Below are 22613 nucleotides of genomic sequence, written 5' to 3'. Positions count from 1 at the left end.
TTTATTTACTTGTATGTAACATCTTCTTTTTATTTTCAATGCTCCTATTCTTTTTATTTGTATTTACTTATTTATTAATGGTTATATTAGTGTGAATGAACAGTGTGATTGTCCCTGAGTATCCTGTGTCTGCTTCATCTGTGAAAGCACTTTATAAACCCTGTTTTTAAAGGTGCAATTATTATCATCCTTACTATTATCAATAATTGTTTAAACAACATACAAAATAAAAAAGCATGATAGTAAAGAACAGGATCAGGATCAAGTGATACAAACCTTCTGCAGCTTTATAACAAGCAGAAATCTATAATCCTGACTTCAACACCTGACAGATCTTTTGAAGTGTGAAAAGGTGCAGAGCATTGCTTTAAGATTATCGCCTTGTAAGTCTCTCCAAATGCTGTACATCATAACCTGATCTCTCTGCGGTAACCTACATCCTAACCAGCTTTTGCGAGGCGCGCGGTAAGCCAATCAAATGTTATCTACTTGCCACTGGCACTCAGGTCCCACTATTTGTAGAAGCAGGGCAGGAGAGCGACAGTGTGGTCTAGATTTTAGAAATCCTCCGTCTAAACCCCCTCATGAGAAAAACCTCACTTCCATTTGTGCTCGTTCACAAGGAAATACACAGTCGACATGATGAGAATCTGTTGAGGTGGAAGTTGGTGAAATGTTACCTGATGACAATAAATGCATCAACAAGTAGAATGTGGTTAAGATCATTGAACAGTCCAGCAGAAGGGACTGGGGGGTGTGGTCATAGTGTTAGTTTTTGTTGAGGAGTGGGAGCTCTGTTTTATACCCAAGCAGTAATAAGATTAGCAGTCTAATCCAGGAGGAGTCAGGAATAGAACCACACTCCCCCCACAAAGAGCACAGGGTGGAATACCGTGCATGGAGGTAATCACAGAGAAACACACTCTGCAACATTTCTGCACATTCTTTTCTTTCTTCATTTGATCCTGGTGAGTTGGATGGGGAGTTGGCAGTGGATCCTGTGGCTACTTGTTATCACCCCACCCCATTGAACAGAGATAATCTGAGACCAATCAAATCAAGCGAAGCCACGGGATTGACTTCCCAAAGACCTCGAGAGGGAAAGACAACGTCAGAGGCTGATGTCAGAAATGTTGGCAGCCGCCGCTCTGAGCCACTTGTCTTCTGAGATGGTGGTCACAGGCACCTCGTCCCACTTACAACAGGTAAATCATTACTTTGTATTCAATCAAATGCATTTTATTTTGTGTTATTTATTGTTAGGATAGTTGTATTTCCTTCCTTGGTAACTATATGGTTGATTATTCTGCACAGTAGAAGGGTGATTTTGAATATTTTACTGTAATGAGGTAAAGCTATTAAGAAAAGCAAAAGCCAAATCCCTTCTAATGTCTTACGTCTGCTTTACATTTGCTTAAATATGATCTATGATGTTGATCTTGGATCGATCTGCACATTTAAAGGTGCTCAGGCATATTAGTCACCTAGTTTCAAACTGGAAAACTAACATTTTAATGCAGAGGACTGAAAGCATTTTCCAGATTGTATTCCAGACTCAAGATAAATCCATCTGCACCACTTGTTTGAGTGTGACAGAGTCAATGAGGTGGTGTAACAAAGCAGATATCCGTGTGTCCAGGCTTTGCTATGACTGTGGATGTCAGCCTGAATGACTGCTCACATGGCTCTCCAGGCAAATACCAGAGGTGGAGCTCTGATGGAATACCGTGAGTAAGATTGATGAAGATAGATCAATAAATGTTTATAAGTAGAAGGTCAGTTAGCTGCTTTGCATTTACAGGTTTTTATTCCATCATTATGCTGTGTTCGAGTACAAATGTGCCACGAGAGTAGCTATTTTTAAAGTCATGCTCTGATGACAGAGCTGCAGCGCCAGGCGAGGATTAAACGCCTCGACGTGAGCACTGACCATCTTAATTATTTAGGCCTTGCAGAACAACCTACATTTGATTTGGACTCTTTGTGCTGCACAACATTTTCTGAGTATCTCAAACCTTTTATGGGATTTTACCAGTATTTCACATCTCTCTCTTTACATACGTACGATTTCATTGATTATATTACTTAGAATTTTAGATTATTTGTGTAACGTACGATTTCTCTTCCTTTCTCACCCCCACCCTTTAACAACAATAACAGTCAGAGCCCCCAGGGCCAACTACACAATAGTAGGAGAAGCTATACGTTACGTCATCCCTGCTCCTATGCAATGCTCCATCGGCTGCGGAGGTCACGCCTGCAAGTATGACAACCCGAGTTATTGGAGTGATGACCAGCAAGCTATAAAAGGCCTCTACTCATCCTGGTACACCTGTTTGTTCTACCTCAGTAGTTGTCACAGTACAAAGAAAATATAGCAGTTTTCTTAAGTGTATATTTTTCTGAAGTCGTGTTAGTTGAAATAAAAAGAGGCAGATTATTATATATTCTTTATCCCACTAACATTCTTTTGTGTTATTTCAGGGTTACTGATCATCTTCTTGCTATGTCCAGACCCTCGACAGAAATCATTGAGAAATATGACATTATTGATCAATTCAGAAGGTATATATGTATATATATATATATATACACAACTTTATGAATATGAGCACCATCTTTGGAGATGAGAATAATAACATGTCTCTCTTTGGATGTGTTTGTGTCAAGGAACAGTATTAAAACAGTGATCAACCTACAGATACCTGGCGAACATGCCAGCTGTGGAAACCCTCTGGAGCCAGAGAGCGGCTTCTCATACCTCCCGGAGGTCTTCATGGAGAACAACAGTAAGTGCTTGATGTGAGAATCCTTCATAAATCAGTAACGTTTGCTTAAGTGTGACTGAAAACATCTTGTCGTTTCAGTTTATTTCTACAATTTTGGCTGGAGCGACTATGGAGTGGCCAATATCACCACTGTGCTGGACATGGTGAAGGTCATGGCCTTCGCGCAGCAGGAGGGAAAGACGGCAGTTCACTGTCACGCTGGTCTCGGCAGAACAGGTAGATTCCTGTGGAATGGTGCATTAAGCTCTTTCAAATTTCAACTGCTCAATAAACACAGTTTTCTCTGTGCTTCCCTCCAGGTGTGCTGTTAGCATGTTTCTTGGCCTTTTCCACCAGGATGACTGCTAACCAGGCTATTTTGTATGTGCGAGCTAAACGCCCCGGTTCTATCCAGACCCGAGGTCAGCTGCGTTGTGTCAGAGACTTTGTCCAGTTCCTTGCCCCTTTGAGGAGTGTGTTCTCCTGTGCCGAGCCTCGGTCCAACCCAGTCACCCTGTCGCAGTACCTGCACCGCCAGAGACACGTCCTGCATGGCTACGAGAGGAAGGAGCTGCGGCACCTACCAAAGATCGTCCGGCTTGTGTCGAGACTTCTGAAGGACATTGCAGAGAACCGACAGGTGATCGAGGAGGACATTATAGAGGCCCCTGACATTTATGACATAGAGATGACTCTCAGCGTCATTGAGAAGCTGGGCCCTGAAATGTTTGCCAAGCAGCCCCGCTTACCTGGTTCGCCCACCTTACCCAGGCATTTCCACGAGCCGCCCATCTTCTACCACCGCAAAAGTCTGAGCTACAGTGAGTCCGACTTGAGACGACTGGGCTCGGAGCTCAACCTTCTCACGCAACCCCTCAGATCCCTGTCGCAGAAAAATGTAGAAAAGCCTGTCGCACCCCAGCGTCAGGACAGGAACAGCAACATGTCTGAGGTCTCGCACGGCTCAACAGGCTCACTGTGGCAAGTCAAGAACGTAGAAAACCAAGATGGATCCATTCTGTTGAGGAAGGTCCAACAGGAATACATCCAGCGCAGCGGGTCCTTTAGGAACAAGGAATCTACCCAGAAGGGAACCATGTTGTCCAGGTGGAAGGCAGAGCAGAGGGAGGAGTTGGGGATGAATGGCACGAAGCCTCGAGATAGAAAGGAGGAGCAATCGGAGAAGTCGGAGGTGCCCTACATCACTCTGCAGACGGAGTTGTCCCTGGACGCCAGGAGGCTGCTGGTGGCACAGGCCCTGGCAGTGGATCTGTTTCTCGAAGGGGAAGAACAGCACAAGAGCAAAGTCTTAGCCTGGCAGGTAAATGACCCCCACCAGTAGTGTAGTGGAAATGGAAACTAGGGCACATGTCAGAGGTTCAAACAAACTATTGTTTATAGTTACAACAAAGGCTTTCTTGCATATACAGTACATCCAATCTTAAAGGTGCAATGCCCCCCCCCCTAACAGACACACAAACACTGATCCATACAGTGAAATATTAAATGAAGTTGTGTTCTACCTTTGTTGGTAGCCTGCTCCAGGTCTTGTGGGCTTGTGGGTAATAAGCGGGCTGCAACTTCTCCTTCAAACTCAGGGTACAACTGAATAGTACATAACTCTCTGGATTCACAGGCCTCTCACACTACTCTAGCGCGAGGATACTCCACCTGTTATGCTACATAAGTGTCCTACGTAGAACAATGACCAATAGGAGTCAATGAACTCCTCGGCAAAGGGACAAGCAGCAGCAACTTAAACGTTACACATGGAAGTGTCCATAATCCTCATCATAGCACGCTCTAGTGACAAAACAAATCAACACCCAGCAGCTTTAACAGTACAATGTGTCTGAAGTAGTTGCCTCAGTCACATACTGGGTTAAATATGTCTAATGGCTGAATGTGTGCAGGCAGAGCTGAACCAAGGCGGTGCGTGGGAGAGGCTGTTAATGGAGCGGGACCCCTTCATCCTCACCGGGCTCATGTGGGCTTGGATGGAGCAACTTAAAGAGCCGGTCATCTCCGTCCAGGCCGTCAAAGCCCTGAACCCTGACAACCCCGATCCTCAAACTGTCCTCAACACACTCGACCAGGTCAGAGGTGACTCTGTGCTGATTCACACTTGTAACAACAGCAATGCAACAATTCATTCTTTTGACTCCGCCCTCCTCGTCACCTCTTCCCAGGCTCCTAGACAGACACTACGGTGCATACTGGACTGCATGGCTAACCTGTTGATGATATCAGAAGAGGTGGAAAATGCATTCCTAAATCGAACTATCAAAGCTTTCACCTGGGTAAGAAAAACAAAAAACATCGAAAACATTTTAACAGTTCAACTCATTTCCATATGACGTTTGTTTTAAAAACTGAAGAATGGTGTTTGCCTTTTGAACAGGTGGAGAATAACTCAGAGGAGGGGAGGCAAGTATTCGAGACCATGACTCCAGTCCTGAGGTGTGTCCTCGAAGACACCAGATTTACGAGAATGGACGAAGATGAGACACTCTCGTCTCCCTTCGCTTAATCATAGGACCAGTTATGTATGTGTGGTGCACTCTGACTCCATGTGGAGGCAAGAAAGAGGAAAGGGAAGCTTTTTGTGCCTTGTGACAAATCTATTTAATGTTTAATAACTCGTTTGTCAATATGGGGGATTTATATAATGTATAAAGATTCATGGTATGTAGTTTATTGCCACTAATACAAAGCTCGCCTCAGTATTATCTGACCTAAGTAGTGAGTGGAGGCAACATAATGAAGAACAGGTCACCAGAATATTTACTTTTGCAATACTTCATGCCTTAAGCTTGGTCATATTCATCCATAACAGTGACATACCTCAGCTCCATGATCATAGAACATTTTCTTCACATATTGTATCACACAGCGTATCAATGCCTTTCCCATAACATAGTGCTTCTTATCTGTATTATAAGTTACATTCTCTTCTTTTTTGTAAACACAGACCTACCAAAGAACACCATAATAACGAGTATATGACGAACAGTTGGTAATAAAAGCAGATGTTCCTCCTTCCCGTGGGTCGTGCAAATAAAGGCGCTTGTCTCTGTGAAGCAGTGACGCTCAGGAGTTGAAAAAATAAGCTTTCAGGACGTCTTTCCCATCTTTCCCTTCCACCGAGGCCACGATGCTGGTGTAGTCACTCGCAACATGAGTGAACCCTCTGGTGACAGGGCACAAAAGAAGAAAGACACAAAATTAGTAAATGAACACAAGCTGACGGGCGATGCACACGCTGTTTATAATCCAATCAGACAATGCTAACGTTTTGATATTGTAATACCACGAATCCATCAAGACATCATTTATACCATGTGATGACGAATCATTGGTTCATCTCAATAAAATTGTAGATCATGTCTTTAATCTTTCTTGGTTGCAACTATTTTCTGACTTCATAGTGACACTATCATTCCTATCATATGATTATAAATATTTTTTTGATCTATATAAAGTTCAAGTCGTGTCTATAGTCCAGTAGGATACAGAGATACCTCAAAAAAGGCTTTTTTGAACTATGTACTAACATAACATCAATTATCATATGATGAAGAGTCATTTTCTGATTAATATAAGTTTTAACTTGTCTCGCTAGCTCTATTATTTGTGGAGACTTGTTCTTCTGCACCATATTTGTTTTTACCTTGGCCTAAAACCGATCAGCTCCAAAAGTTAATCATCTGGAGACACCCTCCCAAGTTATAATCCTACCAAGTTTGGTGAATGTTTGTTTGTGCACAGTTGAGTTATTTTGTACACAAACACACACACACACAGAGATAGTGGTAGAATCTATTCCCTTAGTTCCTGCTATGCCAAATATTTGTTATTTACAGACTGTTAGTAATGAGATGCAGTACAAGTGTAGTTACTATTGCCTTTAACTTGATTGCAGCAGACACGTCACAGAATCCATTACCTGGACATGGTGTGCGAGCCTCCCAGTAAGTGGTATCTGCTCTCCAGACTCAGCCCGTTGTCTCTGTCATTTGTCCACATCAGAACTCGTAAGGACAGATCCTGAGACGCCGTCACCACACGGAAGTTATCCTGTCAAAGTCAACACACACAGAAAAACAAACAAGTCCCTTTCAGAAATCTAGAGAAACAATTTCAACGTGGGAAGTGGAAATTTCTTTTAAAATCCGAATGAGAGAACAGCTGACCACACATATCGAAGAGATGGGCATGATGTGCTCTTTAAAGTTAGCCAGCAGGGCTCCTTTCAGAGAGTACACCCACAGCTGCTGGTCGGCTGCCACCACTAAGCAGTTGCTGTCTCTGGCCTCCAGCAGGATGTGTGAGGACCAATTGTTCAGAGTCAAGGGAAAGGACTCCACCTGCTGGACTAAGATGAGAAGAGAATCAAGATTATAATAGCACAAGCTATTATAAAGATTTATAGGATTTATTATGTGATGGTGAGTTACAGAATGAATTCACTCAAGCAACTTCAATTACATCTAATTTCATTTCTTACATTTTCTTAGAATTATCTTATAAAATAAAATAAATAAAAACCAGATCTAGTGAGTTTAAATGCGGTTTAATAAGGGGACTTTCGGTGGAGCTATGCGGTCTCTGAGTGAAAGATTGCATCAGACATTTCTTGGAGTGATTAAATGCAGTCGAGCACCACAATAAGCAAAGTCCTCAATGACAAATTGATTAAATTCAGCAGTTTCTTTACCAGCAGCTGTTCAGTAGTTAAATGGATTTTTTTCTAGACTGATTCACCAACTGACTGCTATTTTTTAATGGCTGTTATAAGATTCATATCACTAGTCTCTGTCCTCACCCTGGATATCCGCCTTGTACTTTGTCTTTTTAATGCTGACATCGAACACAGTGAGGGCTTTGTTGGTTGAGAGCCCGGTGCAGTGGATGACGGCCAGTCTGGCGGGCTGGGTGGGTACGAAGACAGCTGCCTGGCACCCGGTGACGGGCACGGCCTGGCACAGAGGATCTTCGTCCTCAGACGGAGAGGTTAGACTCTCGGTGTAGATCACCTGGCGACAAAGCAAACAAGAGAAATCTACTAAACGTGTATTTATGTTTCCTCGTTCTTATCGAGGAAACACCCGTTTTCCCACTGTGTCATTTGGACGGAGGTAAACAAGGTAAAAGAGGATCAGAGTAGGAAAAACAAATATAGCCAAAGACAATAAGAAATACCTTTGGACATAAATCATCATTGTCCCTGGTTCCAGCTGTGATCCATTTCTTGTTCGGTGAAACTACGAGTACGTCGACTTTAAACGTGTCCCAAACCTTGATGCTGGACTTTTTAGTCAAAGCTGAATCAGCTAGTGTGCACACTGACCCCTGACTGGTTCCCACCTGGATAAAGAAATCAGGGAAAGCATGTGTCAAACTTCGAATAATAAAAATAACAGACTTTTATATATTCTCTGAAGTTGCGTACAGTGAGAAACCAGTCGTTGTTGATGCTGTACTGGAGTAATGTACAGTGAGGGGATGCAGTTGGAAACGAGGCCACCTCCTGGCCGCTGCTGGCCTGCCAGGTCTTGATGAGGCCTGTGGAGTCTGCTGTGATCACGAGGTCATGCTGTTCATCCTTTACGATCGCAGTCAAGGGACTCTGCACAGGACTGCACCACACAAGCTCCCCCTGAGAGAGAGAGAGAGAGAAAACTGCCACGTCAGGCCTTGATGGGGAAGATTGATTCCAATGACCTGCATCTACGAGCCAAGCAGAGGAAGCTACTGGAGAGTTTGTTTCAGGTGAGCGGAGCTGGAATGAAAACTGCATTCATGTGGTTTACAGTAGAACATGACTGCGGTACATGTCACAAGGTGTGGTGTAGATAACAGGTGTGAATGCAGTATGGGTTCCCGCATTCAAACACTTTCACCTGAGACAAAAAAACACACGACGTGAGGAAATGCATCGGCTACGTTTTGGATAACAAAACTGACAGCAGGTGACACCTACTACTGAGTTGTACAGGTGTTCTTGGTGAGTTATTTATTTCTTGTTACCTCCACCAAGGACTTCATGGTTTCCACCTTGTCTGTTTGTTTGTTTGATATCACCAGGATTACGCAAAAGTTACTTAACAGGTTTCTACAAAACTTGGTGGAAGGATGCGACATGGGCTAAGAAAGCACCCACTCAATTTTAGATATTATGGATCTGGACAAAGAGGCAAAGCCAGTCTAGTTTCCTCCTCTTTCTCGGGGGATCTTGATGGAAAAAAATTAGGCATATTTAGGGGATTGATATCTATGATTACATCTTGGTGCAGCTTGATTAAACAGGGTTTCTGCAGGTTTTAATAAGTTAAATTTTAAAAAAGAAAGTAATTTGTGGAACAGACTCCCCATAACTGAAGATGAGGTGAAGCAGCCTAAATAATGACCCTAAATAGCTTATTTTATTGTTTTATTTTAACATATCTAAACCTTTCACTGCTCTGCCTTGGTTGAGGTATGTGCTCTTCTGAGTGCCATTTTAGTTGATGATGGACTGATGAGGACAGACATGAGACAATAATTTTGAGTTTTACAAGTTTTCTGAGTGAGTAATTTTTCTTTTGCTCTGTAAAAATATCATAAGTCTGATTTAAGTCAAATGAAAAGCAAATTTCAAAACCTTCAGACATTATTTGCCAATTTCAGTCAACATCTGTGAATCTACACAAGAAAAGACATGCAGTAGTATGAAATGTGAGCACAGATCATGCATGATGAAGCTGAAAGGTGTTGCACTGACATTTTGGATGTTCCATGCCCGAACTGTACCATCAGTGGAGCCGCTGCAGACTGTGGCGCTGCTGCTCCAGAGCTCAGGATGTTGGGCTGAGTTCCCCTGCAGGTACACCAGCCCTACCACCCTGCCTGATGGGCAAGGCACATGTCAGACCCAAAGAAACAGGATGAGAAACATTATGGAGTCAAGTGAAGGGGATTCCAGAGACAAAATCAGGTCCACATAACGTAAATCTTTAAATTTTAAGGTGAACACAAATATTATGGTTAGGCTTAGGTTAAGGTAACGTTTAAGTTAAGGTTAATTTTACTAAATCGTGCAATTATTCATTTCTTAAACTGCAGTGTTATTTTCACTCTTCTATTTCCTATTTTATCAATTTATTTTTTAATCCGTATTTAGCTCCTTTGTAACATAATATATATTTTGTAATGCTTCTTTTTTTGTATTTTTTTATGTATTTTTACAATTTGTCGTGATGCCTTTTATATTCTATTCTATGTAAAGCACTTTGAATTGCCTTGCTGTTGAAATGTGCTACAAATAAACGTGCCTTGCCTTAAGGTTAGGGTGAGGGTTAGGTTTAGGATCAGGTTAAGGTTAAGGTAAAGGTAAGAGATAGGCAAGTAGTAACTATGTGTGTGTGTGTGTGTGTGTGTGTGTGTGTGTGTGTGTGTGTGTGTGTGTGTGTGTGTGTGTGTGTGTGTGTATACCTGTGTGTCCTCTGAGGCTTTTGCAGCTGTAACCTCCTGACCGTCCTTGCGTCATCTCCTCCTCTAGGTGGCGGCGTCGCAGGAAGTAGGTCTTCCAGGAGTGATTGACCTGTTTACTGCCCAACACAGTGAGGTTACAGAAGGTCCAGCGCTGCAGACACAACCTCCTGCAGGGACAACACACAATTATTGTTGACGTTCACACAACAACAATCGTTCTTTACAAGTTGTGCAGACAGAGGAGTGAGATAAAGATTGAAAACAGCTCACCTCCATAACCACGGAGTGTCCGCAGCTTCGTGCCAGTCCTGGAGAACCACAGGGAACATGTCAGAAGTATTTCAACAACAACAACAAACACTGTTACCTCGACTACTTCCGCGTGTTGGACATTTACCTTACACACATGCGAAGCTATGATCAAATCCTCCTCGGTTAGAAATGTGTAAATATGAATAAGGCAATCCCCGATCAGGTACGGGTGATGAGGATCCATACTGAAATCAATAATCTAATATACTTCTTCATCAACAATCTCCATGAGGGGCACGGCAAGCACCAAGTTTTGACAAGCTACGGAAAGCGCACAGGGTCAAACGTGAAGTGGGTTGGTGAGTATTTGTGCCTGTAATATCTGGGTTCTGCCACCAGATGTCGCCATAATAAAAGGAAGGTGGCGCCGGATGGAGGCGCACCGCGTGGCAGCGCGCACCAGGTGCACTGCAACCACGAGAAGTGATGTTATATATATTATATATATTATAAGACATAAATGCAATGTATGTAATCAATGTTTATCAATTTCAGAATAAATTGATTTAATTATACGAGTGAGTGGAGAAATATTTGTACAGCACGCGTCTGGGAATCATTCTAATAATGAGGGAATGATTCTTAAAAGAAAACAATCCTACTTTCTTTGTTTAAATATTATTTCTGGAGGTTTTTGTGGTTTGTGGTGAATCTTTAGAGTAAGAGGAGACATTTCTGGATAACTCTAGAGAAGTAAACCTGGAAACACGTGCGTAAAATGTAAACCTATATAGGAACATCTAACTGAGCCCTGACCCACTTAATAACCAGATAAATAACCATCTTAATCAGTCAAGGTGTGTGTGTGTGTGTGTGTGTGTGTGTGTGTGTGTGTGTGTGTGTGTGTGTGTGTGTGTGTGTGTGTGTGTGTGTGTGTGTGTGTGTGTGTGTGTGTGTGTGTGTTGCTGAGATATTCAGCCCTGGCGGGATTCTTCTTCTTCAGCAGGGCCCCATGCATGTCTCCTGAGAACACGCCCCAGATAGATGAGGCAGATATATAACCAGGACCTGCGGGTTTGCAGAGGAACTGTGAGAACGAGATAATCGCACTTGTTCACCCCACGGGTTACCTGCGACTGTGACAGCCTCGCAATGACAAGAGGGCCCAGTGGAAGGGGGGCAAGTGACGGGAGTTTGGATGATACCCCTGTAGCCGGCAGCTTGTGAAAGTTCCCGGGGGTTGTACCGCGATAGTTTTGTTGTTTTTTCCCCCCCTGATGCTTTCCGTGCTTCTGGAGTTCCGTTGGACTTACCTGTAACACGACCGGAGAACGAGCGCTACGCGTAGGTTAATCAACAGCTCTGCAGATCGGTGCATGAGACCCGGAGCGCAGCCGCAATGAGTCGGAGAACACGACGCTGGATTCTAAGAGTTTTACTTTGTCTGGGAATTGTTTATTTGAAAATTGGGTGAGTTGCCTTCACTCGACTTCTTCTGCCCGTGAGCTTGTTACGTTGTCTTCCCGAACTGAAGATAATAACACGTATCTGTTGCTGCTCCTTCTAAAAATTAATCGTAGATTATATCCTGTATTTCCTCAGTCGATGTTAAATATGACAAATAAAAAGTTTAGCGATGTGCGTAAAGTTGGGGATATGTGCGTAAAGGTCTCAGTTCCCGTATACCTATGGTAACTGCGTGATTATTAAATGACGACGTTTCCTTTATTATAACCTTTGTGTTTTGTGTTAATCTGTTTTAAGATAAGATAAGATAAGATAAGATAAGATAAGATAAGATAAGATAAGATAAGATAAGATAAGATAAGAAGTCCTGTATTAGTCACGCAATGGGGAAATTTGCTAATTAAACGTATCTGAAACTTTATTGCAGCCTGCAATTTGGAAAACTGTGCACTTTAACCAGACATGTTTATCTCCTGTAAAGTGAAACACCCATAGGATACATTTTAATGTTAAAATAAAATGATCCAAACCAAACCATCCATTTGAACGGGGAAATATTGATTGTGTTGATTGTATTTATCAAAACCAAAACGTGCAAATACATTCGCGTATCAGAGGAAATTAGAAATTGTCGGTGGGTCATTTTCCTCAGTCCTATCCATCTTCCATTCACAGTGGCTTCACGTCCGTGGTGGCCCTAGGTGCGAGCATAATCTGTAACAAGATCCCCGGTTTGGCTCCCAGACAACGGATTATCTGCCAGAGTCGCCCCGATGCCATTATCGTCATCGGAGAGGGAGCCCAAATGGGCATCAACGAGTGTCAGTTTCAGTTCAAAAACGGGCGCTGGAACTGCTCTGCGCTTGGAGAGAGGACAGTCTTCGGAAAAGAGTTGAAAGTGGGTATGTTGCTGTCTGTTAATGTTTGTTTACAGTTTGAAATGTTTTTTTCTGACATCAGTAGGCTCAACACATTTTGTCTATCAACCTCATAATTCCGTGCGTATTTGTGCCCATTGTGCGTAAAACCCTTGGTTTCTTTCGCCATTCTCCTTGAAAACGGTTTGTATTTACAAACACAAAGCCAAAGTAAATTGAAGGATTGAAATATATTTAGGGTTTCAATAATTGAAGTTGAAATAGGACCTGATGCTCGAGAAAAATAAAACAAATACAAAGGATTTGTTTGTAAATACATACATTTTTCTCCAGTCTCACAAAACGAATTATATATCCGATCCCCCTCTGCAGTCAAGATCAGTCCTCAACTTCCTCTGCACATACACGATCATCTACTTTGTATCACTGCATCCCAGTATATAGGGAGCATCCCATATAGAACCAGTGTCATTTACATCAGGCCTAGTTTTCCTCCTGACTTTTCTTTGAGCGGGGCTTTTCTGAGGATGTGTAAAAGGTATCTGAAGCCAGTGCTGTAACAGAGCTCTTGTGAATGTTGGCAGCCTTTCTTTTCAGCCCAACAGAGCCTCTGGAGACACATTTTCACTGGTCTTTATCCTGTCTAGTGATGGGTGCTGTGGCTCCCACTGTAGGGACGTCGATCTTACCACGGGTATAAGTTACAGTGAGGGGGAAAGACAAGGGGAGAGCACAACTTGAAAGTATAAAATTAAAGCAACAAATCAGTATTCCTGCTGAAACAAAAGTCTCGTGACACGTGACAAACCAAACCTGAAATCGTGGCAGGAATTTTGCGGCTCATTTGTCTTCTACTCAGTGATAAGGTGGACGCAAGACTGTCAAATATTCAGGGTATAAGAATATTTTCTGCAGTGACACCTGAAGGCTACATTATAGGGAGTTTTAATACTTTTTGTTATTGAAATATACCAAAACCTCCAAACAGGCTCTATTTACTCTATTACACAATGGTCAGTAGCTTGGACCAGATGTTTGGGATCTCGCACGCCGCTATTGGGAAGAAAGGATTATCTCCTCATAGTGTTGAAATGAAAACAGTGGTGTTCGACAATCTGTTCCTTTATGAATGAGTAGTTCTAACCCATCAAGAGACTGTGTTTCCAAGAGGGGAGTTTAAGTCTATGGCCTGGACAGCCATACCGAATAGATTGGTTTCACCGCTCAGATTAGCGTAGAGGGCTAAAAGGTTGTAAATGAACGCCATTGTTGATGCCCATTCTGCATCAGCTGCTGCTTGTGATTGTTCTCGGAGCAAAGCAAGGGATGACCAGTGAACTGACATAATGCTTATGAGCAACGCGAGGTGCGTTGGCGCTGAGCCGTTTTTGGATTTTAGGCTTCAGCTGAGTTTGCACTTGAGCGTTGTGGTTGCACTAAGCTGCGAGATGGACCAGGTCCATATAAAGATCGTGCGTATAGCGAGGTCCCTGACACTGTGGAGATGAAGGAGAAGCAGACGTGGCAGAAGAACAGTGAACCGGCACTCCCAGTTCAACTTATACATGCTTCTGACTCTCTCTCTCTTTTTAATATCGTACACCTCTCGTTAAGGTTGTGAAGAATTCACACCGTCTCTTGCAGTGAACTCATGCACTCAGAACTGAAAGGGAAAAATTAACAACGGTGCAGTCAGAACGGACACACCTTCTTTTTTGGCTCGGAGCCCATTGACTCTATAAAAACGTCCACATAATTGATGCCTCAATATGAGTAGATTTTTTTTTCAATGGCAAGGGCACAGATCCAAGATGTTTATTAAAAACACGATAGCTTGACATCGTGAAGCACGGTTGGCACGAGGAAGCACGAAGAAGACACGATGTTTGTTTTGAACAAACAGGGACAAGGGGAGTTTGTTTACACGTAAATACAGCGTGATTTCCTGTTTGTGCGATAAAGACTCACAGATCAGAGAATGAAAACATGCTACTTGGTGATTATGTTCGTGAACACGCACATGTATTTGGCCGTGGGCTGTTTTGACAGAGTATTAGAAGGAAAAAGTGTTGCCTTGTTTACATAGGATCTGTCTATGAGTCTTGGCAGATTAACCATTACTCATTTGTCGATATTTCCGCATGTGTGTAAATGATTTATGAGCCGGACTTGGGTGAGATAACGGCAGAATGAAGATTCTGATGTCAGTGCCTTATGCGTTTACACAGAATGGGACAGTTTTCTGAGCGGATCAATAGCCCTTCCTTGCCGACAACCCTCGTATTCATGCCGCTTTGTTGACTGTACCGCCAGCAGCCATTTTAGTTCACGGGCAGGACAGTTTCCAGGTCAGGTTTCAAAACACTGCAGGCCTTGAGTGAAGTGTCAGTGAGGCCGTGATGTAAGCACATATACTATTAATAATTAAACAACTTTTCCTATTTGAAAATCCTCTTGTATTTTCCTCATACTGGACATTCACAAAATCGAAATCTAAACATGCTACTTTTTATTCATCACCCCTTTTTTTTCTTTCTGCTCCCCTACAGGAAGCAAAGAGGCTGCGTTCACCTACGCCATCATCGCAGCAGGAGTGGCCCACGCCATCACTGCGGCCTGCACACAGGGTAACCTGAGTGACTGCAGCTGTGACAAGGAGAAGCAGGGTTTCTACAGCAAAGACCAGGGCTGGAAGTGGGGAGGCTGCTCGGCGGACATCAGCTACGGCCTCGGCTTCTCCAAAGTGTTTATCGATGCTCGGGAGGTCAAACAGAACGCAAGGACGCTCATGAACCTCCACAATAATGAGGTTGGACGCAAGGTAAGTGATGAACAACAGGGTTATGTGTCTTTATTCAGGATATTAACTTTAAAAAAGTTGTGAATGTGTTGTCTTATCCAGTCTCAAGAAAAAAAGGGACGTTGAACCACGGGTTAACTAGTCTGTGGCTGATCTAAGCTCCTGTTAACGGTCTCTACCGGGCCGTGGCGTGGGTGAACCTTGCCAAGGATCTGGGCAAAGGGGCCGAGATGAAACAAGCAGCGGAATAAAGGGCTGCTTTTAGGCGAAGAGCTGTCTAAGTGGCAGGGTTTGATTACAACCCAGATCTCTGGTCTGAAAACAGATTGACGCTGCACAAAAAGGCATTAGCCCCGTCCCCCACATGCTTTGCACCACTGCGACAGCACACAGTTTCCTTTATACCGATCCCCACCCACAATTTCTCTAATATCATAAACCCACATCAGGTGCAATGTGCTTGTACATGCACCTGATGGCCGTTTGCTGTTTGGATACTGGGTTGGATCGTCATTGAGAAGGCTAGTGTGTGTCTTCTGCTGTTGTAGAGGAGTTCAGTTACCTGCAGTCCACCATAACAGCTCTAATAAATAGGTTTAATTAAATCATTAGCAATAAGTTCCAAATAGGATCTTTACAAAGTATAAATTTGGAATTTTATATATCATGTTATTGGGCATGCTCACTGAGCCTGTAATAAAGTAAAATGTTTTAAGGAAAAGTTACAAAGGGCATCACAACATACATCAAAAACAAAATATAAAGACGTCAAATAGACCCAACAGTCCCTTTATGAACACTTAAATTCACCAGATCAAAAAAATGTTGGGATCCGCCCCAAATTACACACACTCATGAACATCACTCCCCTAAGTATCCCTGATTTCTTTCAGGATCAAAGAATGGTTCTCTGAGAAGTCAACTAACATGTTGGAAAACGCCCTATTCATCTTGTGATGCGGTTCTGCTCCAAAATTAAATGAATTCTTCCCTGACCCATACCGCAGCCTTCCACCGAGTTTCATGCTAATCCAACCAGTAGTTTTTGCGTAATCCTGATAAATAACAGACAAAAACATAACCTCCTTAGTGGAGGTAGGAAACAGTTTGAATTAAATCGTCAGAAATAAACTAAAAACTGGATCTTTATCATGTTTTACTTTGGTATTGTATACACTATGTTATTTTCACTGCCTGACATAAATAAAAGAGACATTACAACATAAAACAGTAAGAAAACACCTGTACAAATATGTCTAATTCATCAGGAAATTATATTTTCATGATTTGCTCCTGGCCTGCTCATTCGATTGCATCCCTGCCTGCAGAAGACTGCAAAGTGACAAAGAGACTCCAGTGAGTCTAGAGGTTAGAGATCGAAGGGGGTAATGTGCCAAAACAGCTAAAGTGAGGCCGGAGTTAGTGAAGAATAAAGAAGCAGCTTTGCCCGTGTTAACTCATATCCCCTCTCTCCACCGCGCCGTGCCAAAACAGCCTCATTCACAAAACCAACATGTCCAGCAGTGGCTGAAAAGCCCCCTCGCACACAATTGTGCAGAGAAGATCATTTTCTGTGAGCATTTCAGGCCCATGAATTCAAATTGGCTTATCTGGACAGCTAAATTGCCTCTCAGGGAAAAGTGTATACTTGTGGATTCAAACTTTTGAGCACTTCTTCCCTCTGTCCCCTTTCTCTCTGCTGATAAATAGACTCTCTGTTTTGATAGTCAGCCCCCTCTCCGCCTTTATTTATGCTAATCAAAAGCAGTGACACTGAGCAGGAGCGCCGTTCACAGCTCCCCGGTCGAAGACGTCGGGACAAAGGCTGTCACAAGTGTTGGTCACAGAACAACTGATGGATTAGGGAGTAGCAGCCAGGAGGTTTTATGAAGTGGTTTGCTTTGGGAAAAGTTGTTTTTCGCTCCTTGTTCTCATGTCTGCATTTGGGTTTATAGTTACAGTTTACTTGCCAAGAACCCGGGGGCATAAATCTCCTGTCGGTGGCCGTAGGAGAACATATCGCATACCAAACGCCGAGAGTTTTAGCGAAAGGAAATCGCAATTGACCTTGTTGCTAACGAAAAATTCCAGTTTCAGTCAGTGGCACTTCTCATTGTCATCAGTTCAGGGTTTAACAGTAATCCCAGTCACTCGACGCCTTGTACAATCGCTCTTGACATTTGTGTGTTGTGTGTGGTAACTACACACACAGAGCCTGAAATCCGATACATTATTTTGGCTTCTGTGTGTACGGTATCACACTGCTATATAGTGGCGCTGTGTTTAATCCACGACCGCAGCGTGTTTGTCAGTCACGTTGTTATTAAGCTGCACGTCTGTCACTTACCTTGAAGTGCACAGGTTGAAATGTGGATTGAGGTTGTAGAAACACGTACAGAAACAAAATAAATATTAATTATATTCCTTTGAGGGAGGAAGCAGTGAAATCATAACCTACATAATACTTGGTTTTAATAGTATGGCTGCTATTATCCCTTCATGAGAGAGTGACTATCACTCATCACTGTAATGTGTTTTCACAGTTGCCAGTTGTTACTACACCTCTAAGTTGTTTTTTGTTTGTCTAGGTCCTGGAGAAGAACATGCGACTGGAATGCAAGTGTCATGGTGTCTCAGGCTCCTGCACCACCAAAACCTGCTGGACTACACTTCCCAAGTTCCGCGAGCTTGGCTACATTCTCAAGGAGAAGTATGCCCACGCCGTGCACGTGGAGACGGTGAAAGCCAGCCGCAACAAGCGCCCTAAATTCCTGAAGATCAAGAAGCCTTACTCTTACCGGAAGCCCATGGATTCAGACCTGGTGTACATAGACAGGTCGCCCAACTACTGTGAGGCGGACCCCGTCACGGGGAGCCTGGGCACGCAGGGCCGGGTGTGCAACAAGACTATGATGCAGCACATCAGCGGCTGCGACCTCATGTGCTGCGGGCGGGGATACAACACACACCAGTACTCGCGCGTGTGGCAGTGCAACTGCAAGTTCCTGTGGTGCTGCTACGTCAAGTGCAACACCTGCAGCGAGAGGACAGAGGTGTACACGTGCAAATGAGAATATTTATCGGAAAGGTGTGTCTGTGGGTGTTGTGTGTGTGCGTGTGTGTGTTTGGGAGCGTGCGTGTGCATGTCTTTGTGATGTCACGGACAAACTGGAACTGTCGAACTTAACGAGGAGGCTGTGATCGCAGCCTGTTCGTACGTCACGAGGAACTACTGCACCGTGCAGGCAGTAAGCGGAGGAAGGGGGGCGTCGCGATTCTTTTGCACACAAAGCTCTTCACCCCTCTTCTTGGATTGTTGTCTGTCTGTCGGAGGGGGTGACTGTTAAAGGACAGAAACTGAACTGTGGCATACGGGACCGGGTGACCACAGCGTGAGTCAAAAGGTCAAGACTTTAAGCTATGTGGACGTGTACTGACATTTCGACTTGGCCGATGCAAATGAATTACGGCGGATGTGATTGCTGGGCGGAGCACGTCGCTGTAGTTCTCGCTCCCTGTGCACGGGTGAAATGACACAGCCATTTGGAATATTTAACATACTGTATTTAGAGAATGAAAATGATTAATATTAATTTATTCTATAAAGAAAACTACTGATTTTTTTTGTGTCCATTTTGGATCAAAAGTAACTAAATGTTGGGAGGTTTTAGTTTATTAAAGCAATCGACCCCTTTGTCTGCGGTTGATACACTGGATTGGAATCTGCCTGGAATAACTTGTAGAATAACGTTGTTCCACATGAAACTGCTGTAGGCTGCTCACACTGACCCTCTGACCTTCTCATGAGTTTGTCTTCCCTCTGTTTGCTGCTAGTCTAGAGAATCCCACTTGTCAAGGTAGAAGGCCGCATACGCTCTACTGACCGTCTTCAATGGCATTGCTCACTTCAAGCTGATTTAGCTTAACTGGACTTATTCACTGATCAAAAAGATGGGCACATTCTCCACTTTTGGTAAATATTGGTTAATAGAGTTTATTTTGTAAAAGCCTATTTTTATATGAATGTCTTATTTATATCTTTTTTGCATATTCAATGTCGAGCTCTGATTCCCGACACCTGTTTTGAAACCTTTGTGAGAAAAAAAGCTGATGTATGTAAGTTGGCCCCTTGCTGTCACTGCCATAGTTGTGTATTGTAAGTGATAGAAACTGATTATATGTGTCTGTGTTCAACATGTCTGTGTTTACTGCATTTCATGACTACTACTGATGGAATACAGGAGCAGAATAACACTAACAAGACGTGGATTCCATTATTGCTTCTGCATACATCCACATCACGAACAAAAGCACAAGTGGCGATGCCTTATTCCATTATTAGAAAGATTAAAAAAAAAAACGAAAACCCATGGAGAGTATTTAGTTTTGTGAGAGCACTGCAAGAATAATGCAAGAATACTGGTACTTTCTTTCTTTATTTTATTATTTCTTTATATAATCGACCACTGCAGTGGAGTTATTAAACATTTATGACATAAATGACCTAAATTGCCCATTAAATAAGAATTTCTGATTATCAGGCACCTGTGAAGTGTCATAAATGAAAGATAAATGTTATTTAGTATTAAATGGTCATCGTGAAGATAAATCACGTCTGAATGGGTTTATCCCACACGTACAATGTGTCTCGTACTGGGCCACAGAAAGAGGTCCGTTCTTTGGGAAGGGGAAAGTTATTCAGGCTTAATTGAGGGCCCGTCTCGCAGACTGGGGAGCAGTTGAATGTGTCCGAGGAGAAATAGTGTTTGTGGTCTAATGGTAGGGTACCAGTGTAATTGATGAGACTGGCCGGGCAGACTGTCACGGTGATGACTTGCTCAGTCGGGGGAGTGGGAGCTGTCAACTGATAGATGACTCGCACATCTGCTTCATTCACTCCTGAGCCACTAGTTGCTACAACAACTCCAGCGCAGCAGAGAAAATGCGGGGCAGTCTCCAAGAGAGGCCGGCCAACGTGTCAGGGAAATGTTAACGATGCTGAAGCCCACGGTCGTTACGGATTCCGCTCTCATCGGCCTGGAAGTGCAGTCAGGAGACGGGGCCGGAGGTGTTGACGGAAAACCTGCTCCCAATAATCTCCTGGGATTGACAAATGTGGCCTGTAAAGTTTTCACCTGTGCTCCGCTTTACAACATTTCCATGCTGGGTTTTTCCTGGTAAAAGACCTTTTTTTAAAAGAACGACCTATTGAAGAAGTTGAATCACACGAGAATTCAGGTTTAATTTACAGTAGATTAGCCGTATCATGTGTCATTGGCTGAGATAATCTGCCCAGAATAAAGAGAAAAGGGCGTGAGGGGGATAATAATAGAGGCTTGTCTCTGTCTGACAAAAGCTTTCAGCTTTCATAATATTGATACAAAAGACTCTCACATAAGAAAAGGCAGCTGCTCCAAAAGCTCGGGTTAAACCTAAACTAGGGTTTTGTGTGTGAGAAACACACCACAGTGTCTCGTGAACAAAACACATTCACTTCAGAGTCACTCATTTTGTGTGTGTTACCTTGTTTTCACTTGAAACATGTGAATGACAAAATACCAGGGTTGTGTGGACGCCTTTAGCATTGTGTTGTTAAGTAACAAGGATTCACAAGGTGGATCAATCACCAATACTTACACCATTAAACTTCTGATCCTGATATTTATATGATAACATGTTTAAAACTATAACGACACTCAGTAAAGCACATTGTCTGGATCCGATATTTAATAGGTCCTTTCTTGGCCCCTGTACCATTCTTCCATCGGGTTTCGTGGAAATCTGTTCTGTAGTCTTTGCGTAATCCTGCTGGCAAATAAATTAACAAACCAAACAACCTCCGCCAAAGATATCAGTTCCCTCAATAAAAACAACAACCAACCAACCAACTCAACCCAACCGTCACCTTAAATCAATCAAGCTGCACCAAATTGAACACACTCGTAAATATCAGTTACCGTAATATCCATGAAATATTCCCTGGGAAATCTCAATAACAAACGTCTCGCATTGTTTGTGCCAGAATTGAATTGGTTCTCTCTTGGCCGATGTCCCATCCTTCCACCGAGTTTCATGGGAATCCATTCTGTAGTTCTTGCGTAATCCTACTGGCAAATAAATTAACAAGTACGCAAACCAACCAACCAACAAACAAACTAGATACTCATGGAGCAAACACCTCAACCAAAGATACCAGAATCCTATTCTGCCCAGTTTTTTTCACCACGATTAACAAATTATTCAGTTGGGAATTGTTGGAAATGTCAAAAATGCCCTGAAAAATCCAGAAAAAAACGTTTTGTGCAAATCCATTCAGTAGATTTTGCATAAAACCTACTGACAAACCAGAATATCAAGTGGTAGAGTGGATTCCCTCTAAATCAATCAAGCTGCCCCATAGTGCAAACACTCATAGATGTCAGTTCACTCAATTTGCTTTTGACTTTTTTTTTACAATATCTATGAATTATTTCCTGGGATATCAGTGAAAATTGCAGATCCTGAATCCTCTTCTAGAGCCGCACTGAGATTTAATGGATTCTCCCCTGACCCATAACCACATCCTTCTCTCAGGTTTTGTAAAAAGTTTCGTGTTCAATTGTTTTTGCATAATCCTGCGTACAAACCAACCAACCGACAAACCAACAAACAAACAGACAGACAGACAGGAGCGAAACAAAATCTTCTGCGGGGGTTTAAATCAAATCCGCAGATTGGCCGCTGTCTCAGGATAATCCACCTGCAGTGTTCTCCTGTCAGGTGCAGAAAACACCTCCCCACACAGAGGCCACAGTCACTTCATCTCCATTGAGTCACAAGCACAAAATACCACCTTCTTTGATATCACAGCCTAAGTCAGACACCCTGCAGGATCACTGCAGTGCTAATTATACTCTTAGCCGTGTTTCTCCGTAAACAGGAGCAGGCCCATGCCAAGATGTACAGGGGTGTAATATCCATGTTGCTCTGAAGTGG

At 43.0% G+C, this 22613-nt stretch overlaps 3 protein-coding genes across 4 annotated transcripts; 2 read left to right on the top strand and 1 right to left on the bottom strand.

The window, feature by feature from the left end:
* The first annotated feature begins 669 nt into the window (after nucleotides 1-669).
* Nucleotides 670-6154, top strand: ptpdc1b (protein tyrosine phosphatase domain containing 1b). Of its 2 annotated transcripts, XM_035159885.2 has the most exons (10): nucleotides 674-1205; nucleotides 1640-1727; nucleotides 2161-2326; nucleotides 2485-2565; nucleotides 2671-2789; nucleotides 2868-3005; nucleotides 3089-4089; nucleotides 4682-4864; nucleotides 4958-5068; nucleotides 5170-6154. In XM_035159885.2, the coding sequence occupies exons 2-10, from the start codon at nucleotides 1670-1672 to the stop codon at nucleotides 5296-5298; spliced, it is 1986 nt and encodes a 661-aa protein (XP_035015776.1). In that variant the 5' UTR covers nucleotides 674-1205; nucleotides 1640-1669; the 3' UTR covers nucleotides 5299-6154. The 2 variants fall into 2 exon arrangements, with proteins under 2 accessions (XP_035015775.1, XP_035015776.1); XM_035159884.2 differs by having other exon boundaries at nucleotides 670-1205; nucleotides 4682-5068.
* Nucleotides 5535-10842, bottom strand: fbxw12 (F-box and WD repeat domain containing 12). The gene is made up of 10 exons (XM_035159886.2): nucleotides 10639-10842; nucleotides 10512-10549; nucleotides 10242-10408; nucleotides 9532-9656; nucleotides 8221-8427; nucleotides 7971-8135; nucleotides 7594-7804; nucleotides 6962-7143; nucleotides 6715-6845; nucleotides 5535-5958 (listed from the first exon to the last, which is right to left on the bottom strand). Exons 1-10 carry the CDS (start codon nucleotides 10735-10737, stop codon nucleotides 5859-5861), a joined length of 1425 nt encoding a protein of 474 aa, XP_035015777.1. The 5' UTR covers nucleotides 10738-10842; the 3' UTR covers nucleotides 5535-5858.
* Nucleotides 10843-11588: 746 nt separating this feature from the next.
* On the top strand, nucleotides 11589-18950 carry LOC118111681 (protein Wnt-7a). Its single transcript, XM_035160489.1, has 4 exons — nucleotides 11589-11963; nucleotides 12636-12862; nucleotides 15388-15659; nucleotides 18227-18950. Exons 1-4 carry the CDS (start codon nucleotides 11893-11895, stop codon nucleotides 18707-18709), a joined length of 1053 nt encoding a protein of 350 aa, XP_035016380.1. The 5' UTR covers nucleotides 11589-11892; the 3' UTR covers nucleotides 18710-18950.
* The last annotated feature ends 3663 nt before the right edge of the window (nucleotides 18951-22613 follow it).

The sequence above is a fragment of the Hippoglossus stenolepis genome, chromosome 6 (assembly GCF_022539355.2).
Source record: "Hippoglossus stenolepis isolate QCI-W04-F060 chromosome 6, HSTE1.2, whole genome shotgun sequence".
Classification (NCBI taxonomy): Eukaryota; Metazoa; Chordata; class Actinopteri; order Pleuronectiformes; family Pleuronectidae; genus Hippoglossus; species Hippoglossus stenolepis.
The sequence above is the reverse complement of the archived record's forward strand: the minus strand, read 5'-3'. Positions and strand labels throughout refer to the sequence as shown.

Bases quoted from the DNA above. Each gene is read 5' to 3' on its own strand.
- ptpdc1b (XM_035159884.2), top strand. From the start codon at position 1,670: ATGACTGCTCACATGGCTCTCCAGGCAAATACCAGAGGTGGAGCTCTG. The intron at 3,006-3,088 runs GTAGATTCCTGT...GCTTCCCTCCAG, and splicing joins CGCTGGTCTCGGCAGAACAG to GTGTGCTGTTAGCATGTTTC. The intron at 5,069-5,169 runs GTAAGAAAAACA...CCTTTTGAACAG, and splicing joins CTATCAAAGCTTTCACCTGG to GTGGAGAATAACTCAGAGGA.
- fbxw12 (XM_035159886.2), bottom strand. From the start codon at position 10,737: ATGGATCCTCATCACCCGTACCTGATCGGGGATTGCCTTATTCATATT. The intron at 10,550-10,638 runs GTAAATGTCCAA...GTGGTTCTCCAG, and splicing joins TAGCTTCGCATGTGTGTAAG to GACTGGCACGAAGCTGCGGA. The intron at 7,144-7,593 runs GTGAGGACAGAG...TTCTCATCTTAG, and splicing joins GTACAAGGCGGATATCCAGG to TCCAGCAGGTGGAGTCCTTT.
- LOC118111681 (XM_035160489.1), top strand. From the start codon at position 11,893: ATGAGTCGGAGAACACGACGCTGGATTCTAAGAGTTTTACTTTGTCTG. The intron at 11,964-12,635 runs GTGAGTTGCCTT...TTCCATTCACAG, and splicing joins ATTGTTTATTTGAAAATTGG to TGGCTTCACGTCCGTGGTGG. The intron at 15,660-18,226 runs GTAAGTGATGAA...TTGTTTGTCTAG, and splicing joins ATAATGAGGTTGGACGCAAG to GTCCTGGAGAAGAACATGCG.